Source organism: Pelodiscus sinensis, chromosome Z (genome assembly GCF_052426305.1).
Source record: "Pelodiscus sinensis isolate ZL-2025 chromosome Z, ASM5242630v1, whole genome shotgun sequence".
Classification (NCBI taxonomy): domain Eukaryota; kingdom Metazoa; phylum Chordata; order Testudines; family Trionychidae; genus Pelodiscus; species Pelodiscus sinensis.
This window is the reverse complement of record NC_143085.1, coordinates 22,662,900-22,684,853: the sequence shown is the minus strand read 5'-3', so window position 1 is coordinate 22,684,853 and position 21,954 is coordinate 22,662,900. Positions and strand designations below refer to the sequence as shown.

The window sequence follows — 21,954 nt, the reverse complement described above, 5'->3', positions numbered from 1 at the left end:
CCACCCCCACTAGACTCCGCTCTGCGCATGCTCCCCGCCGCTCGCTCAATCCCTGCTGGGGGGAAGTGGGGAGAGACGCTCCAGGACCACCCGCTGGGAGGAGAAAGGTGGTTATGCAAATATGAGCTTCCCAGCCCCTGGGGTGACATCAGCAGGTAAACGGCAGCCTGGTCAAGAAGTGGTTGAAGCAGGACACCTGGGGTTTGGCAATGCATTTCTTTGGGGTTGAGGACTGTGCGCCACTGATATCAATAGAAGTTTTGCCAAAAGGGGCAGAATCGGGGACTTGGAGAGCTTGGGCTAGTTACTTCACCACTTTACACCTCATTTTTACCATTTATAACACAAGAAAACCACAGTATCTTTCACTCTGATAAGTGGCCAGGGTACTTCTAAAAAAATTGCAGATCCTTCAAGGAAGCAAATGCAAATGTGGCATTTTACTTTCAAAGTTTAAATTTGGCACTCTAAAAATCAAATTGGGGAGGAAGGATGCTAAGACATAAGGGAAGGAGGTACACAAAAAAATCCCTTGTGTGGCTGAGGGAGTCAAGGGAAGCACAGAGAATTCCTGACAAGGGACAGAAACGAATTGAGGACAATAGCAGGGCTGGAGGAGGCAGCATATAGCAAAGGAAGGCATGGTAAATACAGATCCTCTGGCATGGAGTAGGATGTGGAGCGAATTGCATGGAATCTCTGAAATAAGGGGGGCATGCAGGGAGTATAGGGAACATAGAAGAGCAAGAGCACCAATAGTTGTGAGGTGCTTAGACTACTGAAATTAGTAAGTGTTGATATCCTAGAGATATTTAAGATGGTGAAACCTGCACTAATAATACATTGCTGTACAAACTGCACAGTGTGGTCACTCAGGAATTCACAAGAATTTCCAGGAAGGCACTGATATTAGTGATAAAGAAGGATCTTTCAGCAACATCTGTAGTATCAAAACTGGCTATAGTTGAACAATTGTGAGTTCCTGCCATAGAGGGTAGTGGCACAGAAGCCAGGTGTACTGCAATCCAGTTAGTTTGATTTATTTTTTGTATGCATGGAACTGGGAGCTATACTAGCAACATCCCTACACGTTTAGTGGGTTGAATATGGTTGGTTTTATGACAGCAGCTGGGATTGATGAAACAGAATGGATTAGACAGCATATATTTTGTTTGTTTACAAAGTGCTGTTAACTGCACATTGTATAGTTCATGGCAAAATTCCATCTTTGCCTTAGTGCAGGAATGGGCAAATACCAGCCCACAGACTGGTATGCCAGGAATAGCCCTTCAAAGACCACGGTATTTACCTGAAACAAAAGAGAGGACTATGCAGCACTTTAAAGACTAACAAGATGGTTTATTAGGTGTTGAGATTTCATAGGCCAGACCCACTTCCTCAGATGAAATTGTAGAAGAAAAGTGGCATGACCATATATACCAAAGGGATACAGTTTACTGAGCCTTTACAGGTATGGGGGAATCACAGCTCCCGTGGCCACGTATCGCCATTCCCAGACAATGGGAGCTGAGATTGCCTGTACCTGTGGAGATGAAGGTATATATGACCAACATAGCCCACCCCTACACAAGAGGGCTATGTCTACACTCGTGGCTTCTTGCGCATGAAAAATCCTCTTGCGCAGTGCCGTTACACCTATTACTTTTCAGGAAGAACAGCATTGCGCAAGAGGGTTTTTCTTGCGCAAGAAGGGGCAGTGTAGACACTCCTTGTGCAAGAGCCTCTTCTGAAAAAAATGGTGCCTCATTAGGTATGCAAATGAGGCTTGGCGATATTCAACAGTTAGCCTCATTTGCATATTACTCGCGCAAGAAGCCATGAGTGTAGACATAGCCCAGGAGTTCACCACAGACTTTTTCCTATAGTCTACAAGGCTTTGCTTTGTAAATAAGAAAGCGAAGATATGTGAGAGAAAAGGCAGTGGAGCAGGCCCAAGCATACTTTCTATTCTGTTCTTGCTCTTTGGAGATGAAAGTGACTCATGCCTTCTTTCCCCAGCTTGGTAATGCATGCTGTTAATGAGTGTTCTATCCATAGGCAACCTAGTCCAAGCCAAAAGAATGGGGCATTTGCATACGTAATAATCACCAGAATCACCATAGCCATTTTTTTCATAAGGATACTAAATCTCAAGCTTTAGGAGTTAAGCAAGAAACTAGGGGTTAGACCAGGGTGGGCAATAGTTTTTGCCTGAGGGCCCCTTCAAAAAGGGCAGGGTCTAAACGGGAAGGGGAAGGCTGCCCCACCCCCAGGCCATGATTGGGCTGGGGGTGGGGGAGCCCCTTTGCCTCCCCTTTCCATTAGGCACCCATGCCCTGGAAGAGGCTTGGCATGCTCCCCCAGCTCCAGGCCAATCAGGGCCTGGGGGCAGGGGAGCACAGAAAGCCTCCCCCCTAGCTTGTAAGCAGTGCATGGCACTTTGAAGTGCTGCAGGCTCTTTGCAGGGCCTGGGCAGGGCAAAGGAAGCTTCAGGCAGCTCCCCCGCCCCCAGGCCCTGATTGGCCCAGGGGCAGGGGACTGCCCGAAGCCTCCTCCACTGTCCCCCCATCCTGCGAGCAGTGTGCGGTGTTCAGAGGGGTGGAAGGAGGCTTCGTGTGCTCCCCTGCCCCCAGGCCAGTTAAGACCTGGGGACGGGGGAGTGCCCAAAGCCTTCTCTGCTCTGCCCCCATCCTGCGAACAGCAATAAATAAATTAAATTAAAGGAGATTGCCTATCTCCTAGAACTGGAAGGGACCTTGAAAGGTAATCAAGTCCAATCCCCTGCCTTCCCAGCAGGACCAAGTACCACCCCTGACAAATTTTTGCCCCAAATTCCTAAATGGCCTCCGCAAGGATTGAACTTATGACCCTGGGTTTAGCAGGCCAATGCTCAAACCACTGAGCTATCCCTCCCCTAAGTGGCAATTCATAGCACTGCATGCTCTGTGCAGAGCGGGAGGAGACTTTGCACGCTCCCCCACCTCCAGGCTCTAATTGGCCTAGGGCAAGGGAGCAGCAGGACCTCTGTGGGCAGGATCTACTTGCTTGACGGGCTGGATCTGGCCCACAGAGGCCCTTTTTCCCACCCCGGAGTAGGGCCTCAGGCAGACAGGATAGGGCCAAGGGCAGCTGGCTTTCAGCATCCGCAAGACCGCAGTGTTTCCCATTCCCCAGTTCAACCTTGATTGCACTATGCGGTGCCTCCACTTCCTTAGGCAGCTATAGAGCCACCAGGAATGTACCATGTGATGCTCCAGTTATGATTTTAAGGGCTTGGGGCTTTAACTACAGCTGCTGCAGTAGTGGCCAGAACTCCAGGCCCTCTTGAATCACCAGACCCTGGGACATTTCTGCCCATCAAGGGCCTGCAAGCCTGTATTGTTAGAAATTAGAGGTAATACTAGTTATGTGTGTTTACTTGTAACGTATAGGTGCTAATTATGTAACGGAAAGTTCCTGTCTATAACTATAACTTGTTTTAGAGATCAAAAGGGAATATTAACATTTAGATCACTCTTTGTAAAGATGTCTTTGCCAATATGTCTCTTTAAAGTTTGTGATAAACTGCTTAATCAATATGTTACCTTATTTTAATTATCATGATGTTTGAGAAGCAGACGGTTACCTCAAAATCCTGTTGTTTACCCAAGGCAGTATAGACGGCCTAGGGTCCTGATCCCATTGGTGTCAGATCTGCTTGAGGTTTCATTGAGGAGAAATCTAAGCAACATAGATTAAGATTCCAGACACTAGATGGAAACACTGTGACTATAACCATGTCGGATTTTGGCCTATAACCATGGACTAAATTTTTAAAGTTGCAAAAAGTTCTTTTAGGATTGCCATCTCTATTATATATTTGAACCTCAAAAACTGAACTCATGTCTTCATGTATATTGGTCTTTTAACCAATATTTTGTTTTTTCTTTAATACATTTTAATTTAGTTAATAGGAATGGACAATAAACATGAATTTTTGGAATAAGAACTGACCAGAAAGCTAATGTATCTGATCTTGTAGGACAGATTGGTAGACCTTTATTTGATTTGGGTGGAACCCTGAGGCTGGATACTTTGAGATCTGTGTTGTCTGGATTTCTGATTAACCAATAAGATAATACATGAGGTGTTTTGTGCTGGCTTGGTAAATATAAATATTGGAATAAACATGAGCTATGGGGATTGTCTGTCTCATTCCTTGCAGTACACTCTAATTGAGTGACCTCAGCTGAATCTCTCTGCACCCCAGTAATCACTATTTCATAATGTCTATGAACATATACCAGAATCCTTACTACATTACAGTGTTTCTCAACCCTTTTTTATAAAGTACCCCCCGTTTAAAAATATATATATATAAATACCCTCAGTACCTACAGTTTTCAGAAACACAATTTTTTTCTGCCATTGCAACACATTTGTTTAAATAACTTAATCACAGGCAGGCGGGCAATGAAATTTTTGGGTGTAAAAAGTACAAAAATAATAAGCGTTGCAAAACTTAAAACAAAAATTAAGTTTTCTCCAAATTTCAGTTGTGCTGACATACCCCCCAGACTTCTCTTAAATACCCATAAGGGTACTCATACCACTGCTTGAGAAACACTTTTATATTGTACTATATTATACTAACACCATAATTAAGAACAGTAGTTCAGTGAGAAAGTCTAGTCCCCTCTCAGCCTTATTTACTTTTCCGAGGCTAGCGTGGGGTGAGAATCCCATTACAAAACACCATGGAGAAATACCTCTTTCTGTTTACAAATTCTGAGCCAGGGCTGGGCAGGATTATATGCTCCTGAGCATTATCAAGTTTTAGAATCACATATCTGCATGACAATGGCTCCAACAGTTAATTTCCTCATGCTGAACTGACTTGCTACAGACCAGTAACATTCAGGAGGTGGCCAACTTCCAGATGGAAATGGTGATTGTTTCCTCATACATATGAGGTATTACATGTTGGCAGGTGTCCCTGCAGCTCCTGGGCTAGTTCAGCATATATTTCAAAAAAGGTTGCCTTTGCCATCCTGAAATTCTCTTCTTGTTGCTGGTCATCCTAGGGGTCTGCAGAACAGTATTTTCCCACCTGGTTTCCCAGTCCCAGAAATGGCACCGCATGGCATAAATCTGCTCTCCAAACTATTCCTCTAGTCTCAGTTGCTTGGTCTGTTCCTCACTTTCTTCATCTTTGTCCTGCTTCCTCTTCCCCACTGAAGTTGCTGTAGAGGTTGTTGCTGCCAACACAACATTTGCTTGATGGGATGGCCATACAAGTCCAATGTTGAATTCATCGAGCTTTGACTGCTGAAATACAGCCCAAGAAGCTTCTGCATATTATTCACAGTTGTTAGCACAGCAGCATGGAGCATTGTTGGGTCCATGCTGGTCAATAGCATGAACCTGCTCTGAAAGAAAGCCTAGGATAGAGATAGCAGAAACATGAAGGTTTTTTTCAGTTTAACCCTTTTTGGTTTCTGCTATGCATCTCAAAATACATAGTACTCTGCCGCAGAGGATCATGAGATGTGCTCTTGGAGACTAACATGCTTATTATGCAGTAGGTTGCAAGTGTGTACACACAATGATAGTCAGGAATCAGCAACAAACCATGTCTCCCGGTAACCTAAGGAGAGCAGATGGCCTGTAGTAGGTTGCTTTATTGGCTACACTGCCTAATTGACTGGAAGAGCCAGCAGGCCAGCTGTTGCTGCTACTTAGCTTAACAATTTAGTGGCTGGCTGCTCAAAGTATTTAATCCATTTCTGGGATGGTTCCTACTCTTGCCTCATTCCAAATATTATCATGACTCTCAACTCTGATTTATAACTTCTGATTGTGACATTGGGCTCTGAAGGTATATGTACCACCAAATAAAAACACATTTCTGGCCAATGACAGCTGACTTGGGCTTGCAAACAGAGCCATTCTGTCCATAGGGGATTCTCAGAGGCCCTGGCACTGGCAGGAGGAGCCAAGCCATCCTTGCACTCAACAGTGAGAGCTGCAGGAAGCAGAGTATCCAAATAACTTGCTCTGCTCGCCATCTCCCAGAGGGACAGTTCTGCTTCACTGTGGTAACTGAAAGCAGAGTGGTAGAGCCCCAGCCCATACCACTCCATTCAGCTTCCCCAAGCGATGCAGCCGAGAGCTGGCTCAGGGGAGTGGGCTGAAGTGCTCTGCTTCCCATTGCAGCTGTGAGTGTGAGGGAGGGGAGGCAGCCCCTGTTGTCAACCTCAGGCCCTCTGTGATTGCTGGGATCACATTGCTCAGGGGAGGGTGCTTGGGGGAAGGAATGCAATGGAGATGGGAGGGGCAGAACTTGGGGGAAAGGATGGAATGGGGAGGGCAAGAGCAGGGCTGGGAATGGAGTGAGTACTGGGTTCAGGGAAGGGGTGGAATTGGCCCTAACCCAACCTCAAATATCTACACCGGGGCTATGTCTGCACTCGCAGCTTCTTGCAAGAGAAAAATGCAAAAAAGGCTAAGCATGGAATATCACTGAGCCTCATGTGCATACCTAATGAGCCATCATTTTTGCAGAAGAGACACTTGCACCAGAAGGAACTGTCTATACTGCCCCTTCTTGAGCAAGAAAAACTCTCTTGCGCAATGCCGTTACGCTGATTATTTTCAGGAATAATGGCATTACGCAAGAGGGTTTTTCTTGCACAAGAAGGGACAGTGTAGACAGCTTCTTGTGGCGCAAAAGCTTCTTCTGCAAAAATGGTGGCTCATTAGGTATGCAAATGAGTCTCAGCAATATTCCACACTTAGCCTCATTTGCAGGGCTCGACAAATCAGTGAATCTACTCAGCCATGGCAAGTAGATTTCAGCTGGTTGCCCCGTTCACTGGCGGCACACACGCGCAATGTAGGTCTGGCACATGCGCAGTGCGGGGCTGGCAAGTAGATTTCGCCGTGGTTTGTCAAGCCTTGCTCATTTGCATATTTCTCACGCAAGAAGCTGCAAGTGTAGACGTATCCCAGTTGTCCTCAACCTGTCCAGACTATGTATCACATTCAGGAGTCTGATTTGTCTTCTGTATCCCCAAGATTCGCCTTATTTAAAAACTACTTGTTTACAGTCAGACATAAAAATTCAAAAGTGTCACAGCATACTTACTAAAAATAGTTTATTCTAATTTTACCATATAATTATAAAATAGATTGAAATACAAGTATAATACTTATATTTCAGTGTTTAGTATACAGAGCAGTATAAACATTTCATTATATGATTTTTTTTACTGACTTTACTAGTGCTTTTTTTATGTAGCCTCTTGTAAAATCAGGGAATCTAGATTAGTTGATGTATCCCCTTACAAGATATCTGCATAATCCCAAAGTATGTGTACTTCTAGTTGAGAACCACTGATCCACACCACAAGGAAACAGTCTAGAAGCCCAGACCTACTAGCCCAAGTTCACTGGTATGGGTCAGCTGTGAGTGTGAGTTATTTGCTGTATAAACGTATTTTGATTTAGCTTTTGACCCAGCACTCTGGTGCTTCATGTGAACTGCAACAAGACACAACTGCTTTGTCTTTATGCCATTACTGTCACTTAAATAAAATGTGTCAAATTAATTAAATTTAATCTCTTCCATTGCCCTGTGTTGATTAACCCATTTAGCTTTGGTTTTGTAACATCTAACATGCAGGCACCTTGCTTTCTAATGGACTGCACAGCACTGAATTAGGCACCAGCCTCTCTATATAATGAAAGGGGAAAGTCAGGTAACTAAGAATGGGATTCAGAAAACCCAGCAATCTCACTGTTAGAAAATCAGAGCTGGAAGAGACCTCAGGAGGTCATCAAGTCCGGCCCCCTGTCCAAGGCATGACCAATCCCAACTAAATCAACCCAGCCAGGGCTCTGTCAAGCCAAGACTTAAAAACCTCTAGAGATGGAAATTACACCACCTCCCTAAGTAACCCGTTTCAGTACATCACCACACTCCTAGTGAAATAGTTTTTCCTAATATCCAACCTAGACCTCTCCCACTGAAATTTGAGACCATTGCTCCTTGTTCTGCCATCCATTACTATTGTGAACAGCCTTTCTCCATCCTCTTTGGAACCTTCCTTCAGGAAATTGAAGGCAGCTAACAAATCCTCACTCTTCTCTTCTGAAGACTAAACAAACCCAAATCCCTCAGTCTCTCCTCATAGGTCATGCACTCCAGCACCGTAATTGTTTTGGTCACCCTCCACTGGACCCTCTCCAATCCATCCACATCCTTTCTGTAGTGGGGCCGCAGAACTGGACATAATACTCCGGAGGTGACCTCACCAGAGCTGAATAAAGGGGGAATGATCACTTCTCTAGATCTGCTGGCAATGCTCCTCCTAATACAACCTAATATGCCATTAGCCTTCTTGGCTACAAGAGCACACTGTTGATTCATATCCAGTTTCTCATCTACTGTAGTCCCCAGGTTCTTTTCTGCAGAACTGCTGCTTAGCCATTCAGTCCCCAGCCTGTAACAATGCTTGGGATTCTTCTATCCCAAATACAAGGCTCTACACTTATCCTTGTTAAACTTCATCGGATTTCTTTTGGCCCAATCCTCTCATCTGTCCAGGTCACTCTGGATCCTATCCCTGCCCTCCAGCATATCTACTCCTCCCCCTAGCTTAGTGTCATCTGCAAACTCGCTGAGGGTGCAATCCATCCCTTCATCCAGGTCATTAATAAAAATGCTGAACAATACTGGTCCTTGAACAGATCCTGGGGGTATTTCGCAAAAAACTGACCACCAACTTGACATCAAGCCACTGATCATTACCCATTGGGCCCCATTACCCATTACCCATCCAGTCTAGCCAGCTTTCTATCCATCTCATAGTCCATTTATCCAATCCATAGTCCCTTAACTAGCTGACAAAAATATTTTATGAGACCGTATCAAAAGCTTTGCTAAAGTCAAGGTATATTACATCCACTGACTTTCCCATATCCACAGAGACAGTTACCTACCTAATCAGACTGGTCAAGCATGACTTGCCCTTTGTGAATCCATGTTGACTATTCCTGATCACTTTCCCCTTTTCCAAGTGCTTCAGAATGGATTCCTGGAGGATCTTCTCCATGGTTTTTCCAGGCACTGAGGTAAGGCTGACTGACCTGTAGTTCCCTGGATTGTCCTCCTTCCCTTTTTAAAAGATGGGCACTACATTTGCCTTTTTCCAATCATCCGGGAGTTTTCAAAGATAATGGCTAATGGCACCGCAATGACATTTGCCAACTTCCTCAGTACCCTCAGAAGCATTAAATCCAGACTGATAGATTTGTGTATTTTTAGCTTTTCTAAATAGTTCCAAACTTGTTCTTTCCCCACCAAGGGCTGTCCGTCTCCTTCCCCTACTGCACTGTCTAGTGCCTTAGCCTAGGAGCTGACCTTGTCCCTGAAGACAGAGGCCAAGAAAACATTGAGTACTTCAGCTTTTCCCACATTATCTGTCACTACGTTTACTCCAAGGAGAGTATCTAAATTCTGAACAAGCACTCGAGCTTCTCGAGTGAATCCTTTCCTGACTTAAGATGCCTAGGTCAACTCAGTCCTTCCTCACAAAATGAAGTTGTTTCCCCCACTCTGGTTTCTGCACTTGTTCAAAATGTGAGTTCAGATTTCCTCTACCTAATTCTTTGCACCAGAAAGAGAATGACTATGGCCAGGTGATTAGAGTATTCTCTTGGAAGACCTGTATTTTAGAGTGGTCTTTATCTTTCTGTATGGATGACCTGACAAAATGTAAAACATACAATTTATGGCGTGTTACAATCTATTGTAGGGAAGAAAATCCCTATAATTCCTTATCAAAGCTGAAACATCAGTAACACTTGGAATTTATATTACCAGCTTCAATACATAGAAAGGCAACAACACAGTAGGCAGCTTTTAAAACATTGTTATTAAACTTACTACACATTGTATGAAAACTATCCATATAGAAAATATTAATAAGATTGTTTAATAGCACAAATGATCTGAACCACCTAATAAATTATAGAAATGCTAAAGTGGAGCCCTCTCTGAAGTAGCAGGTCAACTAACTGTTGCAAGGCCCTGGACAAGGAGAGAGTATTTTGGCCAAAGATCTAAGGGAAAACAAAAAATACATTTTAAAAAGTTGCTGTCAAATCTTTGACTATGGGCTCGTGATATCCCTAATCTCAGAAAAACTTCAACTACATGGAAGATGGTTAATGACTGGAAGAACTGCTCTAAGATCTGAATGCTATTTCAAATCTGATGTTTAAACCACTCCATTAAATATTTTATGCATAATTTACTGATATCAGTACGTTTGTGGAAACACAACAGAGCATGGAAAAGAACAGGCACTCAGACTGTGATCATGATAAACGTGTAATCTTTTCATGTGGAAAATTCTCCCTGGTGTTATTCTCAAGTCATTTTTTGCAGCGTCTACTTAGAGGCTAAGATCAACCCCGTCCATGAGCACATGTGCAGGGCAGACGCTGAATCTGCGCCACAGTCCAGGAGTTTTGACGTGCGACTGGCTACGGGACACAGCAGGTTGTGACAAACTGGCGCCTTCATGCCCTGTGCAGCGCGCTCGGGCCGCACTGCCGTAGCTGCAGGATTTCCGCTCGAGCATAGTCCTTAGGCACCTCCTTCTTCCCTGCTGTAATCTGCAGTCTCTCGAGCTATCAAATACTGCGTGAGCACCGCTGCGCTCCGAGCCCCACCGCCAGGGGGGACCCTCGCAGCGCCTACCCGGGCACGGATGACGCTAAGCAGGCGCGAGCAGTGCAAGATCGGCTGGTCTCTCCTTAAAATGGTGTTGCGCACGCAAAGCCACGCGAGAGTGGAAATGGCGGCGCGCGCACCCTCCGCTTTGCAGGCTAGGAGCCGCGGCGGAGGGCCCGGCACCTCCACTGAGCTTTCGCGCATGCGCCGCATTCCTTGCCCAGACCAGTGGGGGGAGCCCCGCGCGCCAGAGAGCCGAGCATCCTTTCACGTCATCTCCAATGCCGAGGCTGGGAGGGGCGGAGTGCGAGCGCCTCGATCTCTCGCCCCTTTTCCCCGGCCCCGAAAGACTACTGGATTCTGCCTCGCGCAGCTAAACGAACGGTTTGCTTGCGGCCAACGGCGCTCAGAAAAACGTCAAAGCGTTGGCCCGGAGAGGGCGTTCCTGGTCCCCGCCTCCCCAATCACGTGACGCTCGACCACTCTCCCCTCCCCCTGTGGCCGCGCGGCGTCGCACTCCAGGTATTTGAACCGCGCTTCCGCCATCTTCCAAGCGCCTATTCACTGAGGGGACTGATACCGAGAGCTTCTCGGGAAGGTAACTGGGCCAGGCAGCGTCTGTCTTTCCCGTAGGGTGCGGGAAGGCTTGAGAAAGGGATGGAAGTGTATGCTCGCCCGCCCGCCCGCCGGGGAGTGGTCGCCGCCTGGAGACTGGGGCCAGCGAGGGAGGAGGCCGTTCCCGTCGCCTTTCTTTTGCGCTGGGACATCTGGGCCCGTTGTCCAGATCAAGAGCGGGAGAGGCCTGGTTAGCAGAGCAGGGCCCGATGCGGCCTGTGTGCCCGGGGAGGGGCTTGGTCGTGGCGGCGCGAGGAGGCCGCGGGGTGGGGATGTGAGCGGGACCCTCGAATTTGCCATTCCCGCTTGGTAACTAGGCGGTGGCTTCTCAGTGGCGGGATGTTGGCGCGGAGGGAGGGAATTGGGGAGTGCACCTTCCCCCAAGCCCCTCGGGCCGAGTCCCAGCGCGTCGTTTCCAGGGGGCGCTCTGCTGGTCCCGTGGTTCAATCCGCACGTCCCGGCCTGGCGTGAGTGGGGGTTCAGGTGGCTTCCTTAGTAGGGCTCATGGGGGGTGGGTGGGGAAGTGCGGCCGCCATTATAGCTCATTCTCCCGCCCCATGTGGAGCGGCGCTTCCTGCCCTGATGAATGGGGCCCGGACCACGCGGGGAGTTGGCGGGATGGGAGGAGCTTGGGCCTCTGCGCTTGAGGCGTCCAGGCCCTGATCCGTCTGGCGTGCTGAGCTCTCATGCAACTATTTCTCCCGCAGACTCAGCATGGCCGCCCAAGGAGAGCCCCAAGTACAGTTTAAGGTAAGGATCTGGCCTTGCGCGTGCGGGCCTGACTCGCTAGAGCATCATCGTGTTGGCGTTAGAGCTGCTGCGAATTTAGAGCTGAGATTTTTAGTTTCTACCATTGTATAAGATGATTTTTTTCAGGCTAGCGTCTAGAGCGAATTACTATGATGTCATGCGTGTTAGCTGCTGTTCCTAACTCAAATTGTTGTTTAATTAAACTTCTTAACTCGTTGCGGTGTAGTTTAAAACCCAATCCTATTATGAGTTAAAAGTACTTTCCAGTGCTTTTTCTTGCTAGTTGCTTTGTTACTTTTTGCTATAAGGTAGTTTTCTAATTTACCATTTCTTTTCTGTGTTTTATAAAAACATAAGATGGCAATAAAACTCACTTTACATACTGTGCTGTTGAATACACAATGTTATACACTTTCTCAGTCTCTGGCTATAAAAGTCTTAAGTGTTTTGTTTATGAAACTACAAATTATTAGTTATTAAACACTGTGGAAAGAAAATAGTCTCTTCTAAACCCCAAATACTGTCATATTGCATATTTCTTGGTTTGGACAATGAAAATCCATTTCTGAATGTGACTCTTATGCTAGAACAGTGTAGTAGTAATGTTTGAATTATAAACACTGTAGCAGAGTCTTGTTAACTGAGCCACTTTTTTTTAAATTGAAATGGTTCTGTAACACATTCTACAAAGATGTTCTTTAAGAAATAAAATATACTAAATCCAGATTTAAAAAAACAAATTTAACACTCATTTTAATCTAAATCTACCTGGTAGTGCATAAGGCCGCTTCAAACTGATCATGTGAAAGAAGATGCAAGAAGCTGTGCATTAGTACTACAAGCTTCTGCTGCGTTTGCTTCAGAGAATTGTATATCAAGTTGGGTATTAACTGCTTTTAAGTAGCTTTTTAACTTTAAAACAAAGCAAAATCTTATTGCATGAAGTAATTTATGGTCTTGGTGTTAAACTATATAAAACCTATTAATTGCAGCAGTAATCTTATAAAAAATGATGCAATAAATTGGCTTGATTTGTTTTGTGTTATCTTTCAACAGCTTGTCTTGGTTGGTGATGGTGGTACTGGTAAAACGACGTTTGTAAAACGTCATTTGACTGGTGAATTTGAAAAGAAGTATGTAGGTATGTTTGAACGTTTACTTGCAGAATTCTCATATTAGTTTCAAATATTTCATAAGTGGTTACTAAATTGTATGTTTTAATTGCAGCTACATTGGGTGTTGAAGTCCATCCTCTGGTGTTCCACACTAATAGAGGTCCTATTAAATTTAATGTATGGGACACGGCTGGTCAGGAGAAATTTGGTGGTTTGCGGGATGGATACTATATCCAAGGTAAGTATATACATTCTGTAGTTATAACAGTAACTGCTCAGTGACTTTACAGTGGCAGTCAGAGGGTGTTCTAAAAAAGAGTATTCTATCCTATGCAAACTATAACTGTCAGCATGAGGATAAGAGTCACTTTTTTGTATATTGTTTTCTAATACTTTATGGAATATTTTCTGGTAAAGTTAAATGACCAAACTAATCAAATCTTGCCAGGCTTATATTCTCTCCTGAAGAGTATCTCACTGTATTAAAGTGGACTATTTTTTAATTCTTGCTAATGTAGCTATATTGACAGAGTAGAGTGTATTTAATAATTCTGTGCAGATAATCTCAAGAGTTTTTCCTCTTATTGGCCTTTGAAATATGACGAAAAAATGCGGCCTCTTTGAAAACTTCCTTAACTAGAGTTGGAGACCGCAAGTCTCAGATATGTACCATAAGTTCTCAAGTAGTTGAAAGCCTGGATAAGTTGCCCAAGACTGATTACTCCTATTTGAATAATCTCATTTGATAAATATTTTGTAATTCAAACTTCTTGGGGAAGCTTCTGTGGGTGCCCTATCCATATACGTAATACCATGATTTTCTGTGGGACTTCGTGCAGTGGTTCCCAACTGTTTTGATACCCAGCACTGGTGAGTCTATTCAAAAACTTTTAGTGGACTGGCAATATTTTATTTGCAAATTTATTATGCAAATGATCAGGGCTCGCCAAGTGGCGGCGAACTCCACTCGCCAGCCACGTGGTTCTGCGAGCTTAGTTGGCTTGTAATCTACTCGCCACGGGTGAGTAGATTATATGATTTGTCGAGCCCTGCAAATGATGAATATGCAAGTAGTTTTATCGGCATCAGCCACTGACCCCAGAGTCCACTGCACCCAGTCCTCCCCAAATGCCAGCCCCTATTCCAAACACCTCAGTGCCTAGAGTCCTAACCACCTGTCTCCCACATACCAGCCTCCTGTTTCCAGATCCTAACTGCACCCAAGTCTCCCTCAATGCCAGCCCCCAATGTTAGCCTCATTTGCGGAGCTCCTCAGCGTCAGCCTTGCCTCCATAGCCCCTCCTTCTAGCTTTGACTCCTGAGCCCCTCCAGCACTCTTCCTACCCCATGAGTCCCCAGTACCTGCCTTCCCGCCCCCTCCAACCTAGGCCTGCAATGCTGCCCACATCATGGCTGCTCTGGCAACAGCGTACATCACCCAACCCCTCTCCTCCTGCCACGGCTGTTGAGGAGAGGTGTGACCTGCTGCGCCTCTCAGCCAGCCATTGCAGGCAGGGGTGGGGTGTCCTTGCGGTTGCAGAAGAGTGCTTCCCTGTCAGTGGAAGTGCTGTGCAGCACGGGGTCTCCTCCCAGCCGTGGAAGAACGGTTCCCTGTGCGGCAGGAGGGCTGTGTGTAGCGGCTCCACATATCTCTCACCCGTGCAGGGAAGTGCTTTTTTATGTCTGAAAGTAGATACCTCACCTGCCCAATGCTGATTGGCTGAGAGGCAGGACACTCCTTTCCCAACAGCCGTGGCAAGAACAGTGTGCCCCAGCCCTGGGCCCCAAATACTCCACACCCCTGGAGTGGGCTGTAGCCTGGCAGTTGGGAACCACTGCCTTAGTGTTTGTAGGCTTAAGCCTTAAGATGTGAGCAGACAATAAGACAGGTCAGTATTATTTAGGTCGAAAAGAACAAAGTACACTTAAGGCTATATCTCCACTACCGCTTTTTTGCAGCAGAGGAAATGCAAATGGAGCACTAATTGGCATCTCTCGCGCTCTCACTTGCATATTCTCTTCTGATCCTTTGCGGAAGAGGTTTTAAAAACCTTCTGCAAAAAGATCGGAAGAGAACATGCAAGAGAGTGCGAGAGATGCTAATTAGCGCTCCATTTGCATTTCCTCTTCTGCAAAAAAGCGGCAGTGGAGACGTAGCCTATGGGTCGATTTGTACCAAGAGTTGGTGTGCTTGTAGGAGGACCACCCATTCATATGTCTTTACAAGTATTGGACAGCTGCTTCTGGTGTTAGAATACATTTCAAGAGTACATACAAAAGTTTAAAATTTTATCTTTCAGCTCAGTGTGCCATCATCATGTTTGATGTAACATCAAGAGTTACATACAAGAATGTACCTAACTGGCATAGAGATCTAGTACGAGTATGTGAAAACATCCCTATAGTGTTGTGTGGCAACAAAGTGGATATTAAGGATAGAAAAGTCAAGGCAAAGTCAATTGTCTTCCACAGGAAGAAGAATCTTCAGGTATGGTGGCTATCTTTTGGCAGGAATCTTATGTTTTGCTTTTAGTCTATTGACCTAAACATAACTACTGCAGTCCTTTTATTCTGAAGGTAAAATGAGATGCAGAATGCTTACATGTTTTTCTTTACTGATGGTAACGCAAATGCAGTAAAACATCAATCACTTATTTCCATGAAAACAGAATCTAGGATCTTAACAGTTGACATCGATAGTCAGTTAAAGGTACTGCATTAAATTAACTTCTGCTGGAGATGCAGCACCCTAAAGTCAGTCTTAATATAAAGCTCATTTAAGGAAGCTGATAATGGTGTAAAAAGTAAACTTTAGGACTACGCCTGCAATAAAAGGGAACATTCAATCAAGATATGCAATTCTGGCTAAGTGAATTATGTAGCTGGAGTTGACATACCTTGTTTGAGTTTCTCCACAGATGGCAGAAAACACTCCCATTAGCTTCTATTATTTCTGGCAGAAGCAGGAGTACTGATCAGGAGCACCCTTGGAGTTCAATTTGGTGAGTTTTAATTACCCTTGCTAAATTGAACTCTGGAAGATTGATTATAGCAGTGTCACTCTTCTGTTTAGTGAATATATAGATTTCATTAGAATTGGATTAATTAAAACTTGATAAAAATTCTGAGCAACTGAGCCAAATGAGCTTCACTCTGAACAGGTTTGCTTTATTTTGCTTAAGAAAAATATTCTTATTGAAATGAAGATTTAGGTCCAGAAATCTGATGGTTTGACAAACACCTGAAATACATTGACTTGTTTTTTGTTACAGAATTCTTTAGTATCATTGTATTGTGTGCCAAACCACGTAATCCGAGTGGGTTTAGGGGGAGAGGGTGGGGGGGGAACAGGAGAGAGGGAAGTTAAATATTTCAGAAGAGCAATGTGTCTGAACATATGATAGTTTCTCTCTCTTGCAGTACTATGATATCTCAGCTAAGAGTAACTACAATTTTGAGAAGCCTTTCCTTTGGCTTGCCAGGAAGCTAATTGGCGATCCCAACTTGGAGTTCGTTGCCATGCCTGCTCTTGCTCCCCCAGAGGTTGTCATGGACCCTGCTTTGGCAGCACAGTATGAGCAAGACTTACAGGTAATTGCTCTCACAAAATGGTAGAGTTCTAAATGTCTGTTTCTCTATATTGATGTCTGAGAAATCAACTGTAATAGGGAGTTTAGACTCACTAGTTGCTAAATATAAACTTATCTGTTTCAGATTGCTCAGACCACTGCCCTGCCAGATGAAGATGATGACCTGTAAGGGATGGAGCTGGAGCCCAGCGTCAGAAGTCTAGTTTTATAGGCAACTGTCCTGTGATGTCAGTGGTGCAGCGTGTTTGCCACTTTATTATCTAGCTGAGCAGAACATGTGCTTAATCTTTGGGATGCTGAGAGATGAATGGGCTTCGGAGTGAATGTGGCAGTTTAAAAAAAAAAAATTCCTTCATATTTTGGACCTGCATATCTAGCTGTTTTTTGGACTGCAATTACTTCCCTTTTTGAGTTTCAAAACTAACTAAGACTCCTGCAGTCATATCACAGTATTCAGTGGTAAACCTTGTTTGTTACTGTCATTCCCATTTTTTGTTTAGATCATAATAAAGTTGTATTTCAAATATCTAAACAGTGAACTTTTGTGCATTGTTAGGAGTAATTTGAATATCTTTTGTCCTTGAATAGATGCTAATGTAAAAATTAAAATTCAATATATTTAGAGTAGGTTTTTAACAAATACTAAATTGAAAGGTAATCTCTCAGGCTTCTTTAAGCCTACCTGATTTTAAACACTTGATGCAATATATATCTAAGGATTTGGTTACAGGTTGGGCTAAATAGTTTGTGTTGACTTTTCTAATGCACATTGTCAGGGCTCGACAAACCGCTGAATCTACTCGCCCGTGACAAGTAGATTTCAGCCAGTCGCTCCGTGCGCCCCATTTACCAGCACTTAGCGCATGTGCGGTGCCGGGCTAGCTCATGTGTGGTGCCGGGCTGGCGAGTAGCTCTCGCTGGAGTTTGTCAAGCTCTGCACATCGTGACAGTTCCTTAGTACTTACTAGGAAAAAGCAGTGCTTTCAAAATATCCCCTTGTGCGCTTTATCCCTACCATTTACACGGTACCTGAAGGGTTAGAAAGTTGTAAAATGCAGATGTAAATCTGTTTTTTAATGGCTACATTTTAAGTACTTCAGGGATTCTTATTCTAGGAACACAATCAAACAACCTTCACACTACCTTTTGAGGAAGGTGTAAAAATCATTTTTTTTGTAAAAATCAATAATATTGCACTATATAATAAATGAACATTGACATTCAGAGGCCTTAGGATAGCAGCCAGAAACTAGATATCAAAAGACCTGTAAAGTACAGATTATAGCAGAGCTAGTCTTCTGTTATAGTTAAGGTAGAGTATTCCTCAATGTATACAGGGAAGTGGGCTCTTTGAGTACTGTAAATCCACTGAATAGTTGCAAGTTAGTTAAAATTTGAATCCAAGTCCATGCTTGACTGAACTATATAAATCTTTACCATAACCACACCAAGTTCTAAAAATAAGATTTACAGCAGAGGGTGGATACATTTAGCAGAGGGTGGATACATTTAACACTAACTATGTCAAGAAAAAGTAGTTGATATTAGTGAAGTGCCAAACACCAAAACGGAAGTTTAAGGGACACAATTTTCACTGGTGTAAAGGACATGAATCCTTCAATTTTGTGTTTTTGTGTGTCAAAGTGAAGCATTTCATTTATTCCTGAACTTGCATTTTTATGGAAAGTTACTACAATATTTTAAAATTGGATAAACCACCAACAAGAAGTGACTGGGCATGGCTACACTACAGGTAAGATTGTAGCAGCCACAGTCAATCTTCCGGAGTTTGAATTAGTGGGTCTAGTGAAGACCTGCTAATGCGAACTGAGAAGGCGCTCCCATCAATGCTGGTAGTCCTATGAGGCGTAAGAAGTCAAAGGGAAGGTGTGCTTGCTTAGACTCTGCTTTGTGGATGGCGTCAAAATTTGAGTTAAGATACTTTGACTTAATAACATAGCTGAAGTTGTGTTTCTTAATTTGAACTTATCCCCTAGTGTAGACCAGGGTTAAAAGTAGCCTTTTTGTTTTGCATTTGATGTTACCTGCAGTTGAGAGATCCAGGCTCTCCAGTTTTCAGCTGGACTGATCTTTTCACTAGCCCAGTCTGTTTGAATCAAATATCTCTCCCAACAGCCACTTCTGCTTCATGTTTTCTACCTCTAAGGTTTATGCTGTGCCTACAATTTGAAGAGGAATCAAATCCGAACTAAGTTGAAAAGCATGCCATTTCTGAGCAGAATTGCACACTCTGAATGGGAGGAGATAGTTAAATGATTGTGTAGCTGTCTTAGACCCTGCCACAGCACTTCAAAGAACTAGCCACTTGCACTCCTATGGCTATGCTGCACTTAGCTTACTAATCTAATCACAGCTGGTGTATTTTGACTTGAGGTGAGATTGTTACTTCATCTCAAATTGTAGACACATCCTAAATCACTGGTCCCCAAACTGAAGAACTTGAGGGTGGCACAGCTGGATCCAGGATTCTCTGGTCCTAGATAAGGCACTGGGTTTGTCCCCAGCTCTGGCTCTTGAGGCTGCAGTTCTGGCTTGTGGGTGTGCAGATAAGTTTTTATCATGACTAAACAGCACAAGTTTGGAGTCCATAGCCCTAAATTAACACTCTTCACTAATGCAGAGTTTAAATAGTCTATTTACTATATTATATTCCATAACAAGATTTTTTGCATTTAAAATCCCTGGTTCCTTTTTGGTAGCAATTTCAGTCTTTAAGCTTCTGTTCCAAGTTAGTATGTAAAACTAGTATGTACTAATTGTTAGTTCACAAGTTGGCCCCTAGCTATCTTCCCTTCTTCCTATTCATCTTACCTAAAATGGATGTTTGTTACCACTTCTGCCCCTTTTCAATTGTTTTAGCAGGAGAATCCCTAGTATGTGTGACTTTTCTTGCATAGGTTGTAGCTTATGCAAATAAATAGAATATGGCTGTTATAGTTTTATTTGATGTGCACATACTTTAAGATAGGGATGTAAAATCCCATTTAATCAGAGGAGGGTGGAGGGCTGCTGGTTAACCATAATGCTTACTGAATAACCATTCACATTCCTCCTTCAAAACATCCAAGATGCAAACAACTTATTGTACTAGTGATTTTCCAAAATGCCTTATGCTTGGACATCTGATCATCTATGTTCCCTATAATTTTTTCTATCTATGGAATAAATTTTATTTGCAACAAGATATAGGCACCACCAGTGGACACATGCTGCTGCCTGTGGGTGCTCTGCTAATCAGCTTGGTGGCATTTGAATCTCTTGGGCAGTTGCCTACGCACTGAGCTTACATGGAATGCTGCTAGTGACATTGCTTGCTTTTTTTTCCCTCCAATCTATTAGTTTTCCTGGACCTTTTCACTGCATTATTTGGCTGTTATACTAGGGTGGCACCTTCTTTACTAACAGGTTTTTCAGATGACTGGAGGATGCTGGTGTAGAGCAAGTGTATAGGGCTGAGATCTTGCTTTGTCCATGGCATTTTCAGGGTCACTTAGACTATGGATCTGAACTGATTTTGAATGAACAATGAGGCCAGTATCACATGTAGTTTTAGTGGCTAGCTACACAATTATAGCTCTGTCAGTTTTTTTTCATATATGCTATTGTGATTAGTAACAACAGTTTTTGCTGATGTTGCAGAACTACTTTGTTTTAGAGACCTACTGTATTCCTTAAATTTAAGAGCATGATGAACTTTTTAAGTCTTACAATAATAGCAGCTTGTATATGCTGTTAAAAGAGCTCTAAAACATAATCCAGTTAAGCTGTCTCATCCTGCACTACTGTTGTGCTATCCCATAATATTTTTATTTCCTGATGAATATAGCACCTTTTTTCTAAGAATCCTAAAGTGATAAATTGTTACTCGGATGCATCTGTTTTTTATTTGTTTTCTCTGATTATTTTTTCCAAATGTTGGTATTGCTTGTCCCTAAATAAATGGTCAGGAAAATGAAACTTTCCTTAAACTGTATGAATACCTCCACCTAGTGGTATGAGTTATACATAAGAATACAGTACTTATTCTAATTAAATGCCTATCAGAGCCAAGATTTGCACACATTGTAATGTTCTGCTTATGGCTGCTGAATTTTCATATTAATTTGGGGTGCAAGCAGGATCATGTGCTATCTTTCACATGATTTAAGTTGGTAAGTCTCTATCTGTATCTTGCTTAGTTTCATATTTTGCAACCTTAAATATGTTCATTTTAAAAAACTGTTTTGCCCTTAATGTGTTAATTATATTGAACATACCTGAGCTAGGGTAAGAATCCATTTTGCCAATCCTGTTAGTAAAGGACACTGAAAGCTGCCCTTGGTAGAGGAAATCTGTAACCAAGCACTGGTATGCTTTGAATGCTATTCTCACCCATTTTTTGCCAAAACATGTTTTCTGGTGCTCTGAACTTTGATCTTTTATAACTGAACTGGGAAATTATTACCTAAGGCAGAATTTGGACTGTTAACTGTCTTAGAAAAATACATTTCTTTAAATGAAAGCTGTATTTTACAAGTTCAAGTACTTGGCCATAATTTTTTCAACATTAGTGTAACTTATTCATAAATGATCTGGAGAAAGGGGTAAGCAGTGAGGTAGTAAAGTTTGCAGATGATACCAAACTGTTTAGGATAGTCAAAACAGAAGCTGACTGTGAGGCACTCCAAGAAGATCTCACCAAACTGATTGGGCAACAAAATGGCAAATGAAATTTCATGTGGATAAGTGTGAAGTAATGCACATAGGGAAAAATAACCCCAACTATACATACAGTATGATGGGGGCTAATTTGGCTACGACAAATCATGAAAGATCTTGGAGTTATCGTGGACAGTTCTCTGAAAACTTCCACACAGAATGCAGCGGTGGTCAAAAAGGCAAATAGGATGCTAGGAATTATTAGGAAAGGGATAGAAAATAAGACCCAGAACATCTTACTGCCCCTGTATAAATCTATGGTACACCCACATTTTGAATACTGTGTACAGATGTGGTCATCTCACCTCAAAGATATTTTGGCCTTGGAAAGGGTTCAGAAAAGGGCAACTAAAATGATTAGGGGTTTGGAACGGGTCCCATATGAGGAGAGGTTAAAGAGACTGGGACTTTTCAGTTTAGAAAAGAGGAGACTGAGGGGGGATAT

The 21,954-nt window shown here is 43.4% G+C and overlaps 1 protein-coding gene across 2 annotated transcripts; it reads left to right on the top strand.

Annotated features, from left to right (window-relative positions):
• Window positions 1–10,901: 10,901 nt before the first annotated feature.
• On the top strand, window positions 10,902–17,322 carry RAN (RAN, member RAS oncogene family). 2 transcript variants are annotated; one of them, XM_075898425.2, is made up of 7 exons: window positions 10,902–11,242; window positions 12,043–12,085; window positions 13,142–13,226; window positions 13,313–13,438; window positions 15,501–15,688; window positions 16,621–16,791; window positions 16,915–17,322. In XM_075898425.2, the coding sequence occupies exons 2-7, from the start codon at window positions 12,050–12,052 to the stop codon at window positions 16,957–16,959; spliced, it is 651 nt and encodes a 216-aa protein (XP_075754540.1). In that variant the 5' UTR covers window positions 10,902–11,242; window positions 12,043–12,049; the 3' UTR covers window positions 16,960–17,322. The 2 variants fall into 2 exon arrangements, with proteins under 2 accessions (XP_075754540.1, XP_075754539.1); XM_075898424.2 differs by having other exon boundaries at window positions 10,920–11,318.
• The last annotated feature ends 4,632 nt before the right edge of the window (window positions 17,323–21,954 follow it).

Bases quoted from the DNA above. Each gene is read 5' to 3' on its own strand.
- RAN (XM_075898425.2), top strand. From the start codon at position 12,050: ATGGCCGCCCAAGGAGAGCCCCAAGTACAGTTTAAG. The intron at 12,086-13,141 runs GTAAGGATCTGG...ATCTTTCAACAG, and splicing joins AGCCCCAAGTACAGTTTAAG to CTTGTCTTGGTTGGTGATGG. The intron at 13,439-15,500 runs GTAAGTATATAC...TTTATCTTTCAG, and splicing joins GGATGGATACTATATCCAAG to CTCAGTGTGCCATCATCATG.